This window comes from Lepus europaeus, chromosome 5, assembly GCF_033115175.1.
Source record: "Lepus europaeus isolate LE1 chromosome 5, mLepTim1.pri, whole genome shotgun sequence".
Classification (NCBI taxonomy): Eukaryota; Metazoa; Chordata; class Mammalia; order Lagomorpha; family Leporidae; genus Lepus; species Lepus europaeus.
The window spans coordinates 43,484,123-43,505,550 of record NC_084831.1 but is presented as its reverse complement, the minus strand read 5'-3'; the positions used below and the strand labels follow the sequence as shown (position 1 = coordinate 43,505,550).

Sequence of the window (21,428 nt, the reverse complement as noted above, 5' to 3'; positions counted from 1 at the left end):
CACCACAGCGCCAGTCCCCAGCTTTTACTTTTGATCAAGCCATTTAACCAGCTCTAGCTTTCCCTAGTGGCCATTTATTTATTTTGTTTTGTTTGTTTTGAAAGGCAAAGTAACACATAGCGAGGGAGAGAAAGAAATAGATTCCGTCCACTGGTTCACTCCCCAAATGCCTACAACAGCTAGGGCTGGGTCAGGCTGAAGCTAGGAGTGAGGAACTATCTGTCTAGGTCTTCCACTTGGGTGACAGGAACCCAAAAACCAGACTCTCATCCACTGCCTTCCCCAGGCATATCAACAGGAAGCTGTATTGGAAGCAGAGGTGGGACTTGATCCTAAACACTCCGAAATGGGATAACAGTTTCCCAAGTAGGAGCTTTACCCACTGCGCCACAACACCTGCCTTCTAGCCTTTTGTTAAATGAGAGGGTTGGACTAGAAATATTTTCTAACAGTCCTTAAAGCTCTAGCTTTGTACAGTTTATAAAATAATTTCATTGTTGGCCAGCACCGTGGCTCAATAGGCTAATCCTCCGCCTTGCAGCGCCGGTACACCGGGTTCTAGTCCCGCTCGGGGCGCCGGATTCTGTCCCGGTTGCCCCTCTTCCAGGCCAGCTCTCTGCTGTGGCCCGGGAGTGCAGTGGAGGATGGCCCAAGTGCTTGGGCCCTGTACCCCATGGGAGACCAGGAGAAGCACCTGGCTCCTGCCTTCGGATCAGCGTGGTGTACTGGCTGCAGTGCGCCGGCTGCGGCGGCCATTGGAGGGTGAACCAATGGAAAAGGAAGACCTTTCTCTCTGTCTCTCTCTCTCTCTCACTATCCACTCTGCCTGTCAAAAAATAAATAAAAAAATAAATTTCATTGCTTTCAATAAGTTAAAAAATACCATGTACGGGGTATTTGCCATATATTTACTGTTTTCTGAGCACTGTTCTGTGCATTTTCCATGTATCAACTTTTTTTTTTTTAAGATTTATTTTATCTCTGAAAGGCAGAGCAACCAAGAGCAAGTGAGACAGAGAGAGATCTTCCATCTGCTGGTTCACTCCCCAAATGGCTGCAGTGGCCGGCGGCTGGGCCAGGCTAAAGCCAGGAACCAGTAATGCCATCTGGGTCTTCTGTGTGCATTACAGGGGCCCAGGCACTTGGACCCTCCGCTGCTGCTTTTCTACGTGCATTGGCTGGGAAGTCGGGCAGCCAGGAATCAAACCGGCCCTCTGATATTGGGTGTAATGTTGCAAGCTGCAGCTTAACCCGCTGCCACACAATGCCAGTCCCTCAACTAGTTTAATCTTCATGATAACATGGGATAGAGTATATGTTGATCATGATCCCCATTTCACAGATGAAGGACCTAAAACGAGGCACTGGAGTCACAGAGCTTGCACACGACTAGCCAGAGTACAAATCCCAGAGCCAATGGCCTTTACCAGTCCTCCACTCCAGTTTCTCAGTGTAAAAACTCTTCTGAAGAGTTTAAAGGAGAAATTACAAAGTTGTCAGTAGGCGTGGTTCAGATGCTCTCTCTGCCTGAAACAGCATTGGATGGTTTTGTGAAATCTCTGGAATGAAAATTTGGCACTAACATGTATGTGGCATCTACCGGCTGTGTGGTGTCCTAGTTACATTCACAACACCCCTATAGAATATTTTCATTAGCAATATTTTACATTTGTTTATTTTATTTATTTATTTATTTTGACAGGCAGAGTGGACAGTGAGAGAGAGAAAGGTCTTCCTTTTTCCATTGGTTCAGCCCCCAGTGGCCGCTGCAGCTGGTGCACTGCGGCCGGCGCACCACGCTGATCTGAAGCCAGGAGCCAGGTGCTTCTCCTGATCTCCCTTGCGGGTGCAGGGCCCAAGCACTTGGGCCATCCTCCACTGCACTCCCGGGCCACAACAGAGAGCTGGCCTGGAAGAGGGGCAACCGGGACAGAATCCGGCGCCCCGACTGGGACTAGAACCCAGTGTGCCAGAGCCGCAAGCGGAGGATTAGCCTATTGAGCTGCGGCGCCAGCCACATTTGTTTATTTTTTAAAGCATATTTATTTATCTATATGAAAGGCAGAATTACAGAGAGAAAGATGGGGAGAGACAGAGAGAGAGAGAGATATCTCCAATCCACTGGTTCCCCCCCTAAATGGCTTCATCCTGGTCTCCCATGTGGGTGGCAGGAGCCCAGTGACTTGGGCTATCTTCTACTGCTTTCCCAGGTGCATTTGCAGGGAGCTGGGTGGGAAGTGAATCAGCTGGGACACAAACCTGTGCCCTTAGGGGATGCTGGCACCCCAGGCAGTGGCTTAACCTGCTATGCCACAGTGCCAGTCCCAATATTTTGCATTTGTGAAAGCTGTGAGTGGCTGAAGTAGGGCTCCAATGCTGCTGTGTTTGCTGCAGGCAGACATTATTAGTCGCTGTTATTCTACCTCTTAGGTGCGGTGTCCCCTGTAGAGGCTTAGCTGCCAGCTCTGACACTGGACCTTTTGTTATTTTGGTTTCATTGGCTGGGAGGAGCTGAATAATACTTTTCTTAGCTTACATTGGTTAAAACAGTTGTAGGATGAAAGAATTGGAAATTCTGGTATAAATGCTGTATTTAGAAATTACTACTTTTCTTTAGTGTTTAAGGGGAAGAACTTCTGGTGTGGGAGACTTTAGCTTACTTTGCAGATAACTGGCATAAATTGGCTGTGCAGGTGACCCTTTGGAAAACTGGACCGTCTTCAGATGTTCTGTCTTGGCATGGGTGTGAATGTGGGTGGTTCCAGGAAGTGGGTGATTTTAGTAATCAGGTAAACACTGTACCCTTTAAATTATTTTTGAAGAGAAAAACAAAAGAATTTTAATTTTGACTTTTAGCAGTACTGTTTTAAGCGTGTTCTTGTAAATATCACAGGGCTAGCCTTTCCACAAAATCAGACCATTTCAACTTTTAACCCTAATTGACAAGTTTAGTCCACTTATATTTGGCGTAATTATTCACAGAGCCGCTCTTTTCTTTTATCGAATTTCCATCTCTTTTACTGTTTTTTCTCTATTCCCCCCCCCCCCTTTCTTTTAGGAGTTTATTATTTGCTTATTCCTATATCTCCTTTAGTGATTTGGAAGTTGATACTCTAGTTCTTTTCTTTCAGTGCTTCCTCTTGATATTTTATGTGCACACTTAACAAAAATCTAACATTTTAACCTCCCGACAATAAGAAGGCCCTAGAATATTTCACGTCAGTCACCCCCTCATTACTTTAAGCATTTTATGAAGTATTTTATTTGTTATATTTCAAAATTCTACAAATTGGGATTAACCCAATTTTCATGCACACAATATTTAGATTTAGGTATATGTTTCTTCGAGTATTTGCTCACGATTCCTTGTTTCTAGACTTTTTTCTGGGACCATTTCCTACCTGGAATTTGCCCTTTAGCAATCCTTTTAGTTTTCTCTGGTTCTCCTGGGGGACTGTTTCTTATATCCTTCCCCTCTCTGCAAACTTCTAATATCTCTTCCACAATCCTTGCTCTCAGGTGGCGACCATAATTCCTGCTTAACGTAAGACAGAAAGAATCAGAAGAGGCCTTTCAAAAACTCTTAACCATTACCCATTTACCCACCAGCGTCTGTATATGCTCCCTCCTCTGCTACTTGATACACCAATCATAGTCCTAGTAAATCTTTTTTTTTTTTTTTTGACAGGCAGAGTGGATAGTGAGAGAGAGAGAGACAGAGAGAAAGGTCTTCCTTTTTGCCATTGGTTCACCCTCCAATGGCCGCCGCAGCCGGCGCACCGCGCTGATCCGAAGGCAGGAGCCAGGTGCTTCTCCTGGTCTCCCATGGGGTGCAGGGCCCAAGCACTTGGGCCATCCTCCACTGCACTCCCGGGCCATAGCAGAGAGCTGGCCTGGAAGAGGGGCAACCGGGACAGAATCCGGCGCCCCGACCGGCACTAGAACCCGGTGTGCTGGTGCCGCTAGGCAGAGGATTAGCCTATTGAGCCGCAGCGCCGGCCACCTAGTAAATCTTGATCCCTCTACTTGGGTACTAAATCCCATCTTATCTCCCCCCATTCAATGACATTTTACCAGCAACTCACCCTTCTTTCCTTTATAACATTCATTTTCTTATCTTTACTGTATCCTTTCTATCAGCTTTCAACATCATATGCTTCCCTCCAAACTGAATTAAAACTGTTAGCTGATTCACAGTTCCCCTTAGCTGTTGTTTCTGGTACAAGGTTTTGAAAAGTTGTTTGTACTCGGTTTGTCTTCTTGGACTGTCTTGATCTTGCTGTGCCCAGGCCAGACACCTTGGAGCTAACATTGACTTTTCTCTGCTTTCACATCCCAGTTCACAGCAAAATCTCATTAACTTTGCTTTCCAACTATATCCAGAAGCCAGTTGGATCTGGCTCCCTCTACCACCTTAGCTCATCCAGTCACCATCCTCGCTTGCTTGGATCATTGAAGTAGCCTCTCTACTGGTCTCTTTGCTCCTACCTTGCTCCCCTTTACAGCTCCTAAGGCTGCACTAACAAAGTGGCAAAAAATGAGTGGCTCAGGCAACAGAAATGTATCGTATCACAGTCCTGGAGGTTGAAAAGATTGTGGGGCCGGCGCTGTGGCTCACTTGGCTAATCCTCCGCCTGCGGTGCCAGCACCCCGGGTTCTAGTCCCAGTCGGGGTGCCGGATTCTGTCCCGGTTGCCCCTCTTCCAGGCCAGCTCTCTGCTGTGGCCCGGGAGGGCAGTGGAGGATGGCCCAAGTGCTTGGGCCCTGCACCCCCATGGGAGACCAGGAGAAGCACCTGGCTCCTGCCTTCGGATCAGCGCGGTGCGCTGGCCGCAGTGGCCACTGGGGGGTGAACCAACGGAAAAAAAAAGGAAGACCTTTCTCTCTGTCTCTCTCTCTCTCTCTCACTGTCCACTCTGCCTGTCAAAAAAAAAAAAAAAAAAAAAAAAAGAAAGAAAGAAAAGAAAAGGTTGTGGAAGAGAGAAGCAGATGTATGAAATAGTCCCCTAGTAGAACCAGAGGCGAAAGTCCAAAAGGTGCTGAAGAGACTATTCCCTCTGAGGGCTGTGAAGGCAGGATCTATTCCAGGCCTTTCTTAGCCTGTAGACATCTGTGTCCACATGTCGCCTCTTTATAAGGACAGCGGTCATAGTGGGTTCAGACTCTCTCTGAAAACCTCAGACTAATTTGACTACGTCTGTAAAGACCTTGTCTCCAAATAAGGTTACATTCTGAAGTGCTAAATGTTGAGATGCCAACATATCTTTTTTTTTTTTTTTTTTGAGATTTATTTATTTATTTGAAAGAGTTACACAGAGAAGGAGAGGGTTACACACACACACACACACACAGGATTTCCACCCGATGGTTCGTTTCCCAATTGATGGTTCACTCTCCAATTGGCCGCAACAGCCGGAGCTGCGCTGATCAGGAGCCAGGAGCTTCTTCCAAGTCTCCCACACGGGTGCAGGGCCCAAGGACTTGGGCCACCTTCCACTGCTCTTCCAGGCCATAGCAGAGAGCTGGATGGGAAGTGGAGCAGCCGGGACTCAAACTGGCGCCCATATGGGATACCGGCACTGCGGACAGCGGCTTTACCCACAACTCCACAGTGTCAGCCCTGTCAACGTATCTTTTTTAAGGGGACATAGGTCAGCCCCTGACACCTCCTACATTCTGTTTCCAGCACAGAGCAATCCTGTTGAAACACAAATCACATCATGTTACGACTACTCAAAAGCCCCCAACAGCTCAAGGAGAGCTGTGACCACAAGGCTGTGCACTGTCCACTCCCTCTTTTCACTGTAGCCTGGTCTCCTTCTGCGCAGAAACACAGATGGCATTCTGCAGGGCTTAAAATCCAGGAGTCTGGACTCTGATTGCTAGGGTTGGATTTCAGCTCTGACAGTAACCGTCTGAGTGACCTTGGGAAAGTCACTTAGACTTTGTACCTTGGTTTTCTCATCAGGAAAGCAGAATTCCTGGATATATCCTTCCCCCTCTCCATCCTGGTAGTTTTCCTATTAATATCTCACATTAATGTGGTCCATGTGTTGAAAATGAGCCAGTGTTGATACGTTATTACTAACTAAAGCCCCAGTTTACATTAGGGTTCACTCTCAGTGTCCTACATTATAGTTTTTGACAAATGTATAATTACAAATGTATTTGTTTGCTGGGGCCACCTTAACAAAGAGCACAGACTGAGTACCTTAAGGAATGGAAATTTGCCAGCGCCGCGGCTCACTAGGCAAATCCTCCGCCTTGCGGCACCGGCACACCAGGTTCTAGTCCTGGTCGGGGCACCGATCCTGTCCCGGTTGCCCCTCTTCCAGGCCAGCTCTCTGCTATGGCCCGGGAAGGCAGTGGAGGATGGCCCAAGTGCTTGGGCCCTGCACCCCATGGGAGACCAGGAGAAGCACCTGGCTCCTGCCATCGGATCAGCACAATGCGCCGGCCGCAGCGGCCATTGGAGAGTGAACCAACGGCAAAAAGGAAGACCTTTCTCTCTGTCTCTCTTTCTACTGTCCACTCTGCCTGTCAAAAATTAAAAAAAAAAAAAGGAATGGAAATTTGTTTTCTCACAGTTCTGGAGGCCAGAAGTCCACGATCAAGATGTCAGCAAGTGTTGCTTTCTTTTTTAAATGGCCAGCTTTTCTCTGTGTCTTCCTGTGGTCTTCCCTCTTTGGGCAGCTGTGACCTAACCTTTTAGGGTCTAGGACACCTGCCATATGAATTTTAGCTTATTTGCCTCTTTTTTTTTTCTTTTAAGACATTTATTTATTTGAAAGGCAAAGTTACAGAGAGGCAGAGGCAGAGAGAGAGTGAGAGAGAAAGAGGTATCTTCCATCCGCTGGTTCACTCTTCAAGTAGCCACAAAGGCAGGAGCTGAGCTGATCTGAAGCCAGGAACCTGGAATTTCTTCCGGGTCTCCCATGTGGGTGCAGGGACCCAAGGACTTGGGTTATCTTCCACTGCTTATCCAGGCCGTAGCAGAGAGCTGGATCAGAAGTGGGAGCAGCCGGGACATGAACCAGCGCCCATATGGGAAGCTGGCACTGCAGGCGGTGCTTTACCCACTATTCCATAGTACCAGGCCCTTATTTACCTCTTTAAAGACCCTATCTTTAGGCCAGTGCTGTGGTGTAGTAGGTTAATCTTCCACCTGCAATGCCATATGGGCTGCTTCTCTTCCGATCCAGCCCTCTGCTATGGCCTGGGAAAGCAGTAGAAGATGGCCCAAGTGCCTGGGCCCCTGCACCCACGTGGGAGATCCGGCTCCTGGCTTTGGATCGGCCTATCTCTAGCCGTTGTGGCCATTTGGGGAGTGAACCAAATACAGTCACCTGACATACAGAGTGTTAGGATTTCAACGTACAAATGCGAGGGAATCGGCCGGCGCCGTGGCTCACTAGGCTAATCCTCCGCCTGCGGCGCTGGCACCCCGGGTTCTAGTCCCAATTGGGGCGCCGGATTCTGTCCCTGTTGCTCCTCTTCCTGGCCAGCTCTCTGCTATGGCCCGGGAAGGCAGTGGAGGATGGCCCAAGTGCTTGGGCCCTGCACCCGCATGGGAGACCAGGAGAAGCACCTACCTGGCTCCTGGCTTCGGATCGGCGCTGTGCACCGGCCGTAGCAGCCATTTGGGGGGTGAACCAATGGAAAAGGAAGACCTTTCTCTCTGTCTCTCTCTCTCTCTCTCACTGTCTAACTCTGCCTGTCTAAATAAATAAATAAATAATGTGAGGGAATGAGGGGCACAGTTCAGGCTATAACATGTGCCTACCTTTGCAGGACCATACTGAGGAGTGTCTCCGTGCTGCACCTGCTCACATGTCTTTCCCAAAGGAGCCCCTGATCTTTTTACTATCTCCATAATTTTGCCTTTTCCACTGTGCAGTATAATCAGAATTATATAATGTGTAGCCTTTTAAAATTGATTTCTTTGACTTAGCAATATACATTTAGGTTTCTTTCATGGTTTTTTTTCCCCACAATTTGATTGTTCACATCTTTTTTAGGCGACTGTCCATGCACTTTCTTTTTTTTTAAGATTTATTTTTTATTTATTTGAAAGAGTAACACAGAGAGAGAAGGAGAGGCAGAGAGAGAGGTCTTCCATCTGCTGGTTCATTCCCCAATTGGCCACAACAGCTGGAGCTGCACCAATCCGAAGCCAGGAGCCAGGAGCTTCCTCTGGGTCTTCCCACTTGGGTGCTGTGGCTCAAGCTTTCTCTACTGCTTTCCCAGGCCATAGCAGAGAGCTGGACCAAAAGTGGAGCAGCCGGAACTCAAACTGGCACGCACATGGGATGCCAGTACTGCAGGCGGTGGCTTTACCTGCTGTGCCACAGCACTGACCCCTCCATGCACTTCTATCTCAACAGTTATCTTTTTAGTTTTTAGAAGTTCTACTTGGTGCCTTCCCAGATTTGTCTGTCTGTTTTGTGGGTCACATGCCTATTTTTGTGATATTCCATCTTTTTTTTTTTTTTAATCCTGTGGCGAATAATTTGAATAACTGATGTTCTCAGCAGGATCTAAATCTATTTGGTACTTCTATGATTATGGATCTTTTGGCTATCCTGGGGGCTAAAGTGGGGACCACTTTGCTCAGGAGAGGTTTGGCATGTGCTTCAATGGACACTGGGGGTACTGCTGACCTGTAATCACTCCATTCTCTTTTCAGAGTTAGGGTGATATGGGAGTTTCAGGTTCATCTGCATTTCCCCACGTTGTTCCGGACATTTGCTTTCAGGGCCTCCTTACTTTTTCTTGTTGCTCATTGTTCCTCATCTGGTTTTAGCTTATTTTGTGTTTGTGGAAATATTTCTGTTATTACTGTGAGCCCAGTGAGTATGTTTCAAAAGTCCGTTTTATCTAGGATTTCATTGTTTTGGTGGTGGATAGCCATTCAGACTGTTTAGTCAGGCTTCCCACCAAAGCAGGATTCAGTTGCCCGTTCAGGTATTAGCGAGTAGAGTGATGGCAATCATGTTAGACACCTGTCAGTTCTCTTGGGCATCCTCCTGAGTTCACTCTCAGTCATTCACTGCGTGAGTGACACATTCTGTTTGCCAGCAGTCCATGTTGTTGGGAATAAGTAATGATGGTTTTTTTGAATCCTGCCTCTATCTGCGATGTGGGTGAGCTTTCATTCCCCTGTGGGGGCACTTATGAAACTAGATTTGAACGTATGTCTGAGAAAGAAAGTTTTAGAAGCAGAATAGCACAAGATTGGAGTTTCAGTCTCAGTGTGCCATTAAGCAGCCAAATTACCTGGTACAGATTATGTAACTTCTCTGAGCCTCAGAAGTCTCAACTGTAAAGAATAAATTACTACTAATAATTTGTTATGATTGAAGAATAAAAATTACCACTCACCCTTTACAATGTGCTAAGCACTGTGCTTAGTTTTTTCACATATATTTATTATTTAATATTCAGTAATAGTTTTATGAGATAGTTATTACTATGCCCATTTTAATGATGAGAAAACTAAAGCATTGGGAGGTTAAATAGAAGTGTTTTTTTTTTTTTTTTTTTAAGATTTACTTTTGGGGCTAATGCTGTGGCATAGCAGGTAAAGCTGCCGCCTGCAGTGCAGGCATCCCATATGGGCGCTGGTTCGAGACCTGGCTGCTCTACTTCCGATCCAGCTCTCTGCTATGGCCTAGGAAAGCAGTAGAAGGTAGCTCAAGTCCTTAGGCCCCTGAACCCACATGGGAAACCTGAAAGAAGCTCCTGGCTTCAGATTGGTGCAGCTCCAGCCATTGTGGCCAATTGGGGAGTAAACCATCAGATGGAAGACCTCTCTCTGCCTCTCCTTCTCTCTCTGTGTAACTCCGACTTTCAAATAAAATAAATAAATCTTTAAAAAAAAAAAAAAAGATTTACTTTGGGGCCAGCGCTGTGGCGTAGCGGGTAAAGCCACCGCCTGCAGTGCCAGCATCCCATATGAGCACCGATTCGAGTCCCGGCAGCTGCATTTCCAATCCAGCTCTTTGCTATGGCCTGGGAAAGCAGTGGAAGATGGCCCAAGCCCTTGGACCCCTGCATCTGAGTGGGAGACCCAGAGGAAGCTCCTGGCTGCTGGCTTTGGATTGGCCCAGCCCCGGCCATTTTGGCCATTTGGGGAGTAAACCAGTGGATGGAAGACATCTCTCTCTCTCTCTCTCTCTCTCTCTCTATCTCTGCTTGTGCCTCTGCCTCTGCCTTTACCTCTCTATAACTCTGACTTTCAAGTAAAATAAGTCTTAAAAAATAATAATAATATCACTCTGGCTGAACTGTGGGAATAATAGCAATTGCTTAAAATGCATTATGTCATTTAATCTTTACACTGAGACTCAGAGGCAGGTTTTATTGTCTTGATTTTACAGATGAAGAATTGGGGACTTGGAGAGCTTAGTTCGCTCACAAAACTTCACGCTCTGTAGAAAGTGGAGTCGTGGACCCATGTCTTTCTGTATTGCATCACCTTATGTATTGCATCTGTATCACCTTCAACTACTTATGATATGCTACAATCTGATTTATGTTTACTCTTTGGAAAATTCTCTTGTATTCTTTTAGTATTGTTGGCGTACTCTGTGATAGTTTACAAATCATTTCATATCATTGTTTAATATTCTTAAAAATTATAAATTAGATGACGTCATTTCACTTTCTAAGTGTGAGGCTTGACATATGGGACTGTCCATAGTCCCATGCACCCAGCAAGTACCGGAGCTGGGGATTGAACACCAGACTCTAAACAGAGAATGGCCTCTTCTGCGGGTATCTGTGAACGTGCACACTCACTTCTTCCTTGGGTCTGTGCTGTTTGTTCATTCTGTAGGTGTTCATAAGACTCTTTCCTTCCAGGTTTTGGAGATCATATTCACTGGAGGACACTAGAAGATGGGAAGAGAGAAGCAGCTGCCAGGTACTAAACATGGCTTTAAGCCACTTATGGTGAGAAAAACACGTTCTAGCTGTCAACTTAGCATTAATTTCAGGTAAAAGGGCTACACCCAGGCAGAGCAAGAACTGAATAGTTGCCTAATAACAACAATAGTTGCCTAATAATAACTAACATTTACCAAGTGCTTACTTACTCTTTAATTCTCACAACAACTCTTTGAGGTGAGTACTGTTGTTACCTTCACTTTAGAGATGAGGAAACTAAGTCACAGAGCAGTTAAGTAACTTGCCCAAGATCACACAGCTTGGTAGGGCTAAGATTCTGTCACAGGCACTCAGGCTTCAGAACATGCACTGTGAACCATTTTACTGCTTTATTGACTCAAGCCGAATAGTCTCAAATCCTGAGGACTTTTGATTTATGTACAGATATCTTTGTACATAATGGGGAGGAAAACAGAGTAGGGGAGGGAAGGCTAGGTGCTGGTCTAAATATTTTGCATGCATTGATTTGTTTAATCCTCCCAAGAACCTATGACAGTATTACACCTATGAAATAACTGTTTTTCAAAGAAGACATTTTTGGGGGCCAGTGTTGTAACAAAGCAGATTAGGCTGCTTTCTGCGACTCCAGCATCCCTTATGGGCACCGGCTGAGGACCAGCTGCTCCACTTCCGAACTAGCTCCCTACTGTTGCACCTGGGAAAGCAGCAGAAGATGGCCTAAGGACTTGGGTGCTTGCTACCCACATGGGAGACCCGGGTGAAGCCCCTGGCTTCAGCCTGGGGACCCAGCCCTGGCCATTGCACCCATTTGGGAAGTGAACCAAGGTGATGGAAGGTACCTCATTCTCTCTCTCTCTCCCTCCCTCTCTCTGTCACACAGCCTTTCAAATAAATACATGTTTTTATATTTAAAAAAGATTTAGTATTTATTTATTTGAAAGGCAGAGTGACAGGGAGAGAAACAGAGAGAGAGAGAAACCTCCCATTTGCTGGTTCACTCCCCAAGATGGTCATAACAGCTGGTCTGAGCCAGACTGAAGCCAGGAGCCAGAAACTCCCTCCCGGTCTCCCATGTGGTTAGCAGGGTTCCAAGTACTTGGGCCATCTTCTACTGCCTTCCTAGGCACATTAGCAGGAAGCTGGATCAGAAGCAGAGCAGCTAAAACTTGAACCAACCCTCCAATATGGTATGTTGGCATTGTAAGCAGCAGCAGCTTAACCTGCTACAACACAACGCCTACCCCTTTGTTTATGATTTTGTGGAAGAGGAAGTTGAAGTACAGAAAAGTTAAATAACTTGCCAGTAGTTAAACTGCTAGTAGGTGGCACAGCCAATTCAGTATTCTCTGTTACACTGTATGGGAGAGGAACAAAAATCTACTCCACTCCAGTACTAGTGTATGTACACCTACATTATACATACATACTTGCACACATACATTCACACTCTGCCCCTGTCAAACTACAGTACTTGTTGTTCCTAGAGCAGATCCTATAGTTTTGTAACTCTAGGCCTCTATGTTTCTGCAGGAGTAGAGTTCCTAAATTTAGCAAATAAGAATAAAGGATGCCTAGTTCAATTGCTTTTTTCATCTGAGATAGACAAAAAGAGACAGAGAGAGTTCCTATCTGTTTCACTCCTCAGATGCCTGCAATGCTAGGACTGGGCCAGGGTGAGGCCAGAAGGCAGGAACCTGACTCACTTCTCCCATGTGGGTGGCAGGGACCCAACTACTTGAGCCATCACCTGCTGCCTCCCAGGTTGTGCTTTAGCCAGAAGCTGGAATCAAGGACAGAGTTGGGACTCCACCCCAGGCACTTCAGTATGGGATGTGGTGTCCCAACCAGCAAGCTAATGACTAGACCAAACACCCACTTTTTAAATTTGAATTTTAGATAAACAACAAATACTCTAAAATATGTCCTTGCAATATTTGGGAAATACTGATAGTAAAAAAGAAACAAAGAAAAAACCTTTTTTTGTTGTTTATCTGAAATACACTTTATGTTGTCTAGGAGAAATATTCCTTTTAGTCTCTTAAGCGCTAAATCAAATGACTATTCCTAGATAAGTCTTTTTTTAAAAAATTTATTTATCTGAAAGGCAGAGCTACAGAGAGGCAGAGGCAAAAAGAGAAAGAGAGAGAGAGAGAGAGAGAGAGAGAGAGAGAGAGAGAGGTCTTCCATCTCTCCAGTTGGCCTCAATGGCTGGAGCTGCGTTGATCCGAAGCCAGGAGCCAGGAGCTTCTTCCAGGTCTCCCACACGGGTGCAGGGGCCCCAGGACTTGGGCCATCCTCCACCACTTTCCCAGGCCACAGCAGAAAGCTGGATGGGAAGTGGAGCAGCCCATTCTTGAATAGGCCCCTATATGGGATGTGGCACTGCCGGCAGTGGCCTTACCCACTGCGGCACAGCGCTGGCCCCCCTAGATAAGTCTTAAGTGATATCTCTGGATAGTTGGCTTTTCTCTTATGTTCTCTCATAACCTAATTTACATATTTCCATTGTAGCATTTATTACCGACTGTGTATGATGGTTCCCACAGAATCCTTGATCTGTTGGGAAACTGTTTTATGGAGATATTGAATGATTGAGATGGCTATTGAATAAACATTTACTGAGATTACCAGGTGTAAGAGTAGGAGTAAAAGAGAACGAGGATTTACGAGTTCCCTCCTGTGTGCTAAATATAGTGCTAAATGTTTGCAATATGTAATGCTCATTAAGGCCTTATTAAATACATAGATGGGCGTACTATTGGGCTGCAGAGAGATCACATTCTCCTGAGACCTCTAACTTTTGGCATAAATAACTGATGCCATTCCTGTCTGAGACATCTGGACCTGGGCTTTGTTGGCATAGCGCTCCGGTTTCCGTGGAAACGGAGGTCTCGCAGGGGTCAAGGGAGGCAGGAAGTGCGATCTGAACTTCCGGTTTACGTCGGAGACGCCGGCAACCCGGAAGTTGTCGCCGGGGAGTTGCACATGGCCGCTGGTCCAGAGAATGCCGCTTGTAGTTTTTTGCGGGTTGCCCTGCAGCGGCAAGAGCCGGCGTGCGGAACAACTGCGCGCGGCGCTGACGGCCGAGGGCCGCGCGGTGTACGTGGTGGATGACGCCTCGGTGCTGGGTGCGGAGGACGCGACAGTGTACGGCGACTCTGCGCGGGAGAAGGCGCTGCGCGGCGCCCTGCGGGCCTCGGTGGAGCGGCGCCTGAGTCGCCATGACGTAGTTATCCTGGACTCGCTGAACTACGTCAAGGGCTTCCGCTACGAGCTCTACTGCCTGGCTCGGGCGGCGCGCACCCCTCTCTGCCTCGTCTACTGCGTACAGCCCGGGCGCTCCAGCGGGGGACCTCAGGTGGCCGGTGCAGAGGACAGCCGGAGCCCGAACGTCGGTGTGAGTTGGAGGCCGCGCGCTGAGGAGGGCGGGAGACCTCAGGCGCCGGGAACCCATGTCTTCAGGGAACCGACTGCGGCGAGCTCCGTAGTAAATGGGAAAGCCCAGGCGGACGTAGCGACGGAACTGGAGCCCGAGGAAACCGGGACACCAGGTAGTCCAGCCCTCGTGAGTCCGGAACCCGAGAAATCTGCCAAGCACACGCCCAGTGCCTTTTACCCCCCTGAACTTCTGCAGGCCCTAACGCTGCGGTTTGAAGCTCCCGATTCTCGGAACCGCTGGGACCGGCCCTTGTTCACCTTGGTGGGCTTGGAGGAGCCGTTGCCCTTGGCGGAGATTCAAGCTGCCCTGTTTGAAAACCGAGCCCCTCCACCCCATCAATCCACGCAGTCCCAGCCGCTCGCCTCCGGCAGCTTTCTGCACCAGTTAGACCAGGTCACCAGCCAGGTGTTGGCCGGACTGATGGAAGCGCAGAAGGGCGCCGTTCCCGGGGACTTGCTCACACTTCCTGGCACCACGGAGCACCTGCGGTTTACTCGGCCCCTGACCATGGCAGAACTGAGTCGCCTCCGTCGCCAGTTTATTTCCTACACTAAAATGCATCCAAACAATGAGAACCTGCCTCAGCTGGCCAACATGTTTCTTCAGTATCTGAGCCAGAGCCTGCTCTGAGCAGAGGGGAACGTCATGGCTCCTGCGTCACCTCAATTTTACTTGTATTGTCCCTGATTCACTCGAACTTTCTTGACAGCCTGTGTGCCAGGCCTTGAGGAGTTTACAGGCAGGTTGAACCTGGAGAGACGACAGAACGAGCTCAGGTGGACAGTGTTCGCTTAGACTGGATTGTGCTTGGGATAGCGCAACACCACTGATTTCCTGCACCTGAGTTGTGGAGGGCAGGCTGGATCAGAAGTGTTTCCAAAGTATTGTGAACAGGAACTGACGATGACAGTTCTGCCTCAGCACTGTTGCTTCCTTTGTATGACAGTTTTAAGTCCTGTACTTACTTTTTACTAGTTTCTGTCCTTGCAGTGGGTTCACAGTTAAATCCACTTGTTTCTGTTTTTAGGAAGCATTGATTTTGCGAAAATGAAACTAAATTATTCTAATAAAATCTTTTGAAAGTGGAGTTTGCCTGAATCTTTCACTACATGTAACAGTGTTCTCCATGTAACTTACCTAATGTGAGATTTAGATACACTGTAGCCTTATTTGCCTTTGACTGAAATCTTATTTTGGTAGTGCTCATTGAGTGGCTTGTTCTGATTATATTTTGAAAACTTCTACAACTGTTGTGCTGCATTTTGTATTTCAAGGCAAGTATTGTAAGCTTGTCCTTCATTCATTTAACTTCATTGAATAAATGGTAGGTACCTAGTTTACTAGTGTTTGTGATTTTCAAAGACAAATTAGATACTGTGTTTGTTCTTGAGAAATTGGTGAGAAGTACTGACCAATAGATGATTATAAAGTGAAGGGCTGGAGTTCAAAGGTCTGACAATGTTTTGGGAACCCCAGGATGGGGAAGGATTACCTAACTGCCTAGAAGATGTTTTGGGAAGACTTGACAAAGTAATTACAACATGTGAACCATTACTTTTTATGACAATGATCAGCAAAGAGTCAAATAGTAAATATTTAAAACAGTAAACAGTGCAGGCCATAGGGTCTTTGCTGCTAGTTTATAAACAAATAAGTGAACAGGAATATGTGTTAATAGAACTATGGACACTGAAAGAAAGGGGAATAATTCATTTAGAGATTTGCTTTTCAACCATTGAAAAATGTAAAAAATGGGCCATACAAGAGGCAGTGGTCTGGATTTGGCTTGAAAGTCTGACCCCTGTTCTAGAAGGCTGAGTATGAGTTTGTCAAGCAAGAAAGGAAGGAGTAAAACATTCTGAAATGTGCATGCTTTGCAAGGGCATGTTGCTGTTAAAAAGTGGGGTAGGTGGGCTGCCTTGATTTATGTATTGCTCATCTGGTGATCTGGACCACCTTTTGTTTCTGATAGGCAAGTGAAGATTAATATGTAAAGTAGGCCGGCGCCGTGGCTCACTAGGCTAATCCTCCGCCTTGCGGCGCTGGCACACCGGGTTCTAGTCCTGGTCGGGGTGCCGGATTCTGTCCCGGTTGCCCCTCTTCCAGGCCAGCTCTCTGCTGTGGCCAGGGAGTGCAGTGGAGGATGGCCCAAGTGCTTGAGCCCTGCACCCGCATGGGAGACCAGGATAAGCACCTGGCTCCTGGCTTCGGATCAGCGCGGTGCGCCGGCAGCAGCACGCCTACCGTGGCGGCCATTGGAGGGTGAACCAACGGCAAAAGGAAGACCTTTCTCTCTCTTTCTCTCTCTCTCTCTCTCTCACTCTCTCACTATCCACTCTGCCTGTCAAAAAAAAAAAAAATGTAGAGATTTGGGCTAGGACACCTCAAAATATTTTCCAGCCTTTAAAAATTTCTAAGTTGATTGGTTGAGTTGTGTCTAACCCTCTGGATTCTGGATTGCTGTTCTAAATTAAACTAATGGTCAGAAAGAACACTGGTTTTGGGATTAGACTTCTGAGTGAGCCAGCAAGTGGCAGAGGCTAGGTGTTATGTAGCCAAATATATATTTTCTAAAATAGAAATCACTTTATTGATAAACATTATTGTGCCCAGGATATTATTATTTATTAGAGAAGCAGAGAGAGTTTTTCTACTCTCTGGTTCACTCCCCAAGTGGCCGCAACAACCAGAGCTGGGTTGATCAGGAGCCGGGAGCTTTTTCCTGGTCTCCCACACCGTTGCTGGGGCCCAAGGACATCTGCTGATTTCCCAGGTTATAGCAGCAAGCTGGATGGGAAGTGGAGTAGCCAGGGCTCAAACCAGTGCCCAAATGGGATGCTGACACTGCAGACAGCAGCTTTACCCACTCTGCTATAACGCCGGTCCCTGTAGCTAAATATTTATTCTGAGTCTCACTTTCTTCATTTGTATTATGAGACCATTAAACATACTATAGGGCTCTGAGAGTTTAAATGAGATAATCTGTAAAACATATAGACAGTATCACAAATTTTTACATTCTAGCTATTATGGTTAGCTAAGTTCCACTACCTACCTAACTTTCCCATATTGTAACTTATTTGGGTTACAAGCTGCTTACAGTATAGAGGCACTAGTCCCATATTTGTAGTAGGCCTAAGATGCAGTAGCCAGATAATTCATTTGATACTTATAAAATGAGTCATGTTTGTTTGGAAAAGTGCCAGGCTGTAGTAAATGCTGTATAAGTGTTTGCTATCAATATTTTACATGGCAGACAGTGGATAGCTATGAGCTCATTGTCTTAGGAAGCTCCAAAGTCTAGTCAAAGAAGATGGTTGAACAGTAGAGTTCAGTAAGGTCAATGCAGTAGTAGCTATTGTATGGTGATATGGAAGGTTGTGTGATAAACCAATGACTGCCTGTATTGTGTTCCTCATTGGCTTTGCCTTAAGAGCTTAAGACCTCATCTAGCCAATCTGGTTCAGGTGGGTTATGCTGCTCATTATTTTAAAGAGAAAACAAATACACACTTTTTTCTCCAGATTATGAAAATCTGGAGAAAACTGGGGAATGCAAAAGTATAGGAAAAAGCTTACAGTGTCATTGTTTACCGATAATTGCTATTATGTTTTGGTACATTTCTTTTAAGCTCTTTTCTCTGTATAATTAGAACTAAACTATAGATATAATTTTATATTTGAGCATTTTATTTAATATTATAGCAATGAAAGGTTTTCCCTTAATGTTTTAGATCATCCTGTCATGATCTAAAATGTTAAGAAGTACATTTAGAAATACTACAACTTGATGTTCTATTCCACAATCTTTATTCCTAGTTTTAAAGGCAAAATTTGCAAGGTTTACAGAAATGTCAGAATTTACCAATAATTTTGTTATGGTAATCTGTTATTGAATATTTAGATTATTTTAATAATCTTTCCCCTGTTGAAGTCATACTGCATGAACATCTTTGAACATTCATCTTTGTACCATAAACTTTTTTTATTAGAGTAGATTTCAAAAAGTAGAAGTTCTAGATTATAATGTCTTTGTTCTGTTGTTTTAAAGTGGATTGCCCCTGATGGTGATTATCCATAAGTCTTGGTGTGGAGCTTGCAAAGGTAAGTGCAAGTGCTCAGCCTACAATCAAACCTCAGATGTGTTGCCAGTTGTTAACATTTAACAAATGTTAGCACCAGTTTTTTGGCCCAGCACTGCTGATTGCTTTAAGGAACCAAAGAAATTGAGGGGGATCTTCAAAAAGGTCATGGGGAAAAAAATGGCTCTTATAAAAAAAATTGTGTATAGATTTAAATTTTTTGCACCAAAATAACTTTTTTCTCCTCTCTCTATTTGAGAGACTGAAAGAGAACCCCATTCATTCATTCTCAATGATTCCAATGGTCAAGTCTGGAGCCAAGTGCCAAGGTTACAATCCAGATCTCTCATGTGGTTGATAGGAACCTAATTACTTGAGCCATTACCACTGCCTTCTGTGGTGCATGTTGATAAAACTGGAATCAGGAGCTGGACCTAGGAGTCAAACCCAGGCATCCTGGTTTATTTATTTATTTTTTTAAGAAAACTTTTATTTAATAAGTATAAATTTCAAAAGTATAACTTTGGATTATAGCAGTCCCCCCCCCCCATAACCACCCTCCCACCTGCAAACCTTCCAATCTCTTACTTCCTCTCCCATCCCATTCTTCATTAAGATTCATTTTAATTATCTTTACATACAGAAGATCAACTTAGTATATACTAAGTAAAGATTTCAACAGTTTGCTCCCACACAGACACACAAAGTACTGTTTGAAGACTAGTTTTACCATTAATTCACATAGTGCAACAAATTAAGGACAAAGATCCTACATGGGGAGTAAGTGTACAGTGACTCCTGTTGTTGACTTAACAATTGACACTCTTTATTTATGAAGTCATTAATCACAGGAGGCTCTTGTCATGAGCTGCCAAGGCTATGGAAGCCTCTTGAGTTCACAAACTCTGACTTTATTTAGACAAGGCCGTAATCAAAGTGGAAGTTATCTCCCTTCAGAGAAAGGTACCTACTTTGATGGCTTGTTCTTTCCACTGGGATCTCACAGAGATCTTTCATTTAGTCATTTTTTGCCAGAGTGTCTTGGCTTTCCATGCCTGAGATACTCTCATGGGCTTTTTAGCCAGATCTAAATGTCTTAAGGGCTGATTCTGAGGCCAGAGTGCTGTTTAGGACATTTGCAAACCCAGGCATTCTGATTTGTAATGGTGCATCCTCTCTGTCAGGCTAAATACCTGTCCCTAAACTGTCTATCTATCTATCTACCTACCTACCTACCTACCTACCTATCTTTGAAAGGGTGAGAGAGAGACACGCAGCTGGAGTTCCCATCTAATCATCTCATGGCCTACTCCCCAGATGCCTGTGGTGGCCAGGGCTGGGCCAGGCTAAAATCAGAAGCCAGGAACCCAATCTAGGTTTCCCACATGGGTGGCAGGGACCCAGCTACATGAGCCAACACCTGCTGCTTCCCAGCATGAACATTGGTAGAAAGCTGGAATCAGGAATGCAGCAGAGAATCCAACCCAGGCACTCCATATGGGATGTCACATGCCAACTGGCATCTTAATAACTAAGCCAAATGCCAGTACCCTAATCTTTTAGTTTATTTTCCATGAACTTTTGGAAGTACTCTCATATAACAAAATCTTTAATGAAATCTGCAATTATTTTTTCAGGAGGCTTTAGGGAGAGTGGATTAAGATAGTTATATACAATATGGGATTAAGTGATAAAATGTTATATGAACAATGAATTCATTAGTGGAAGCTGAAAACTACAACAAAAGGCTTGAGAAGTGATTAGGGAAATCTTCCTGGAGGAGATGGGAAGCAAATAAGAACCCCAGGTTATCTGTCTCTGGCATATAGTCTCTCTTCCATACCAACCCGTCTCTTCCCCAGTCAGGCTTTTTCTTTTCTTTGTCTGCTACACTTGATAAAATCCTAGTTAGAAAAGAAGTGTAATTAGTGTACATAATTAATGCATAATATGTATATGGCAGAATGTTATTCTATTACTGGAAATTAGTAAAAAAAAAAAAAGCTAATACTTTTTTTTCCCATTTGTATGCTATTAGCCTTATTTTATAAATGAGGTAAAAATTGCAGAGAAGTGTAGTCACACAGGGTCTTATAGATACACAAATAAGTGGTAGAACTAGGACCAAAATCCAGGTGTCCTGATTCTGGTTTTATAAGAGTAGGGGGAAAAAAGTTTCAGTTATATGAATCAATTTAGCAAGTGCCTAAAAGAAATAGTGATGCTTATAATACTTACTAGGGTTGGATAGAACAGTATAACAGTGATGTTTTCTGTTCCAAAATCCTTTTTTATTTTTCCTCCTAGCTTTAAAGCCCAAATTTGCAGAATCTACAGAAATTTCAGAACTTTCTCACAATTTTGTTATGGTAAATCTTGAGGTAAGACAGAGTTTCTCCTTTCTGCTATGATTTTTAAGAATTTGCTGTTTTAGAATTAAAATCATTGATAGTATAAAATCTTATTCAGCATAGCTGGCTCTTTCTAAATGTATGTATTTTCCTCTTGACCTTTGATGTAAGGCTTGTAGCACATGTGTTAGAAAGCCATCCAGAATCTACTTTGGGAAGGAAATAGGAAAGAAGGCATTCAATGATTTAAATTTTAAGGTCCTTTTCAGCCTTAGTTTATGATTCTGACATGTTTTACATCTTTTTAGTTGAACTAAAGGTATAGTCATATATGCAGATCACAACTTCCTGCACAGTGTGATTGATTTGAACAGCTACTTTGTGTTGGGTTTATATATGCAACCTTCTTGTTTCCTTGTGCAGTATGCATTTTGTACTTCATGTAGACTTTAGGGTTTGGAATCCCAAGTTACAGAATATCAGATCTTAGAAGGGAATTTTAGCCATTGGTACTATTCCCGTTGGTTTTTTTGGTTTTTTTGTTTTTTTGTTTTTTTTTTTTTTTTTTTGACAGAGTGGATAGTGAGAGAGAGAGACAGAGAGAAAGGTCTTCCTTTTTGCCGTTGGTTCACCCTCCAATGGCCGCCGCG

The 21,428-nt window shown here is 44.9% G+C and overlaps 2 protein-coding genes across 2 annotated transcripts in view; both read left to right on the top strand.

The window, feature by feature from the left end:
- TXNDC12 (thioredoxin domain containing 12) overlaps positions 1-21,428 on the top strand; it is a 31,418-nt gene that overhangs the window by 3,559 nt on the left and 6,431 nt on the right. The window contains exons 2-4 of the mRNA XM_062191316.1: positions 10,863-10,923; positions 18,397-18,449; positions 20,735-20,808. Of these exons, the coding sequence (XP_062047300.1) occupies positions 10,863-10,923; positions 18,397-18,449; positions 20,735-20,808 (188 nt within the window). The remainder of the gene's footprint in view (positions 1-10,862; positions 10,924-18,396; positions 18,450-20,734; positions 20,809-21,428) is intronic.
- On the top strand, positions 13,055-15,704 carry KTI12 (KTI12 chromatin associated homolog). The gene has a single exon (XM_062191315.1). It carries the CDS (start codon positions 13,912-13,914, stop codon positions 14,974-14,976), a length of 1,065 nt encoding a protein of 354 aa, XP_062047299.1. The 5' UTR covers positions 13,055-13,911; the 3' UTR covers positions 14,977-15,704.

Coding starts and splice junctions, on each gene's coding strand:
- KTI12 (XM_062191315.1), top strand. CDS start 13,912: ATGCCGCTTGTAGTTTTTTGCGGGTTGCCCTGCAGCGGCAAGAGCCGG.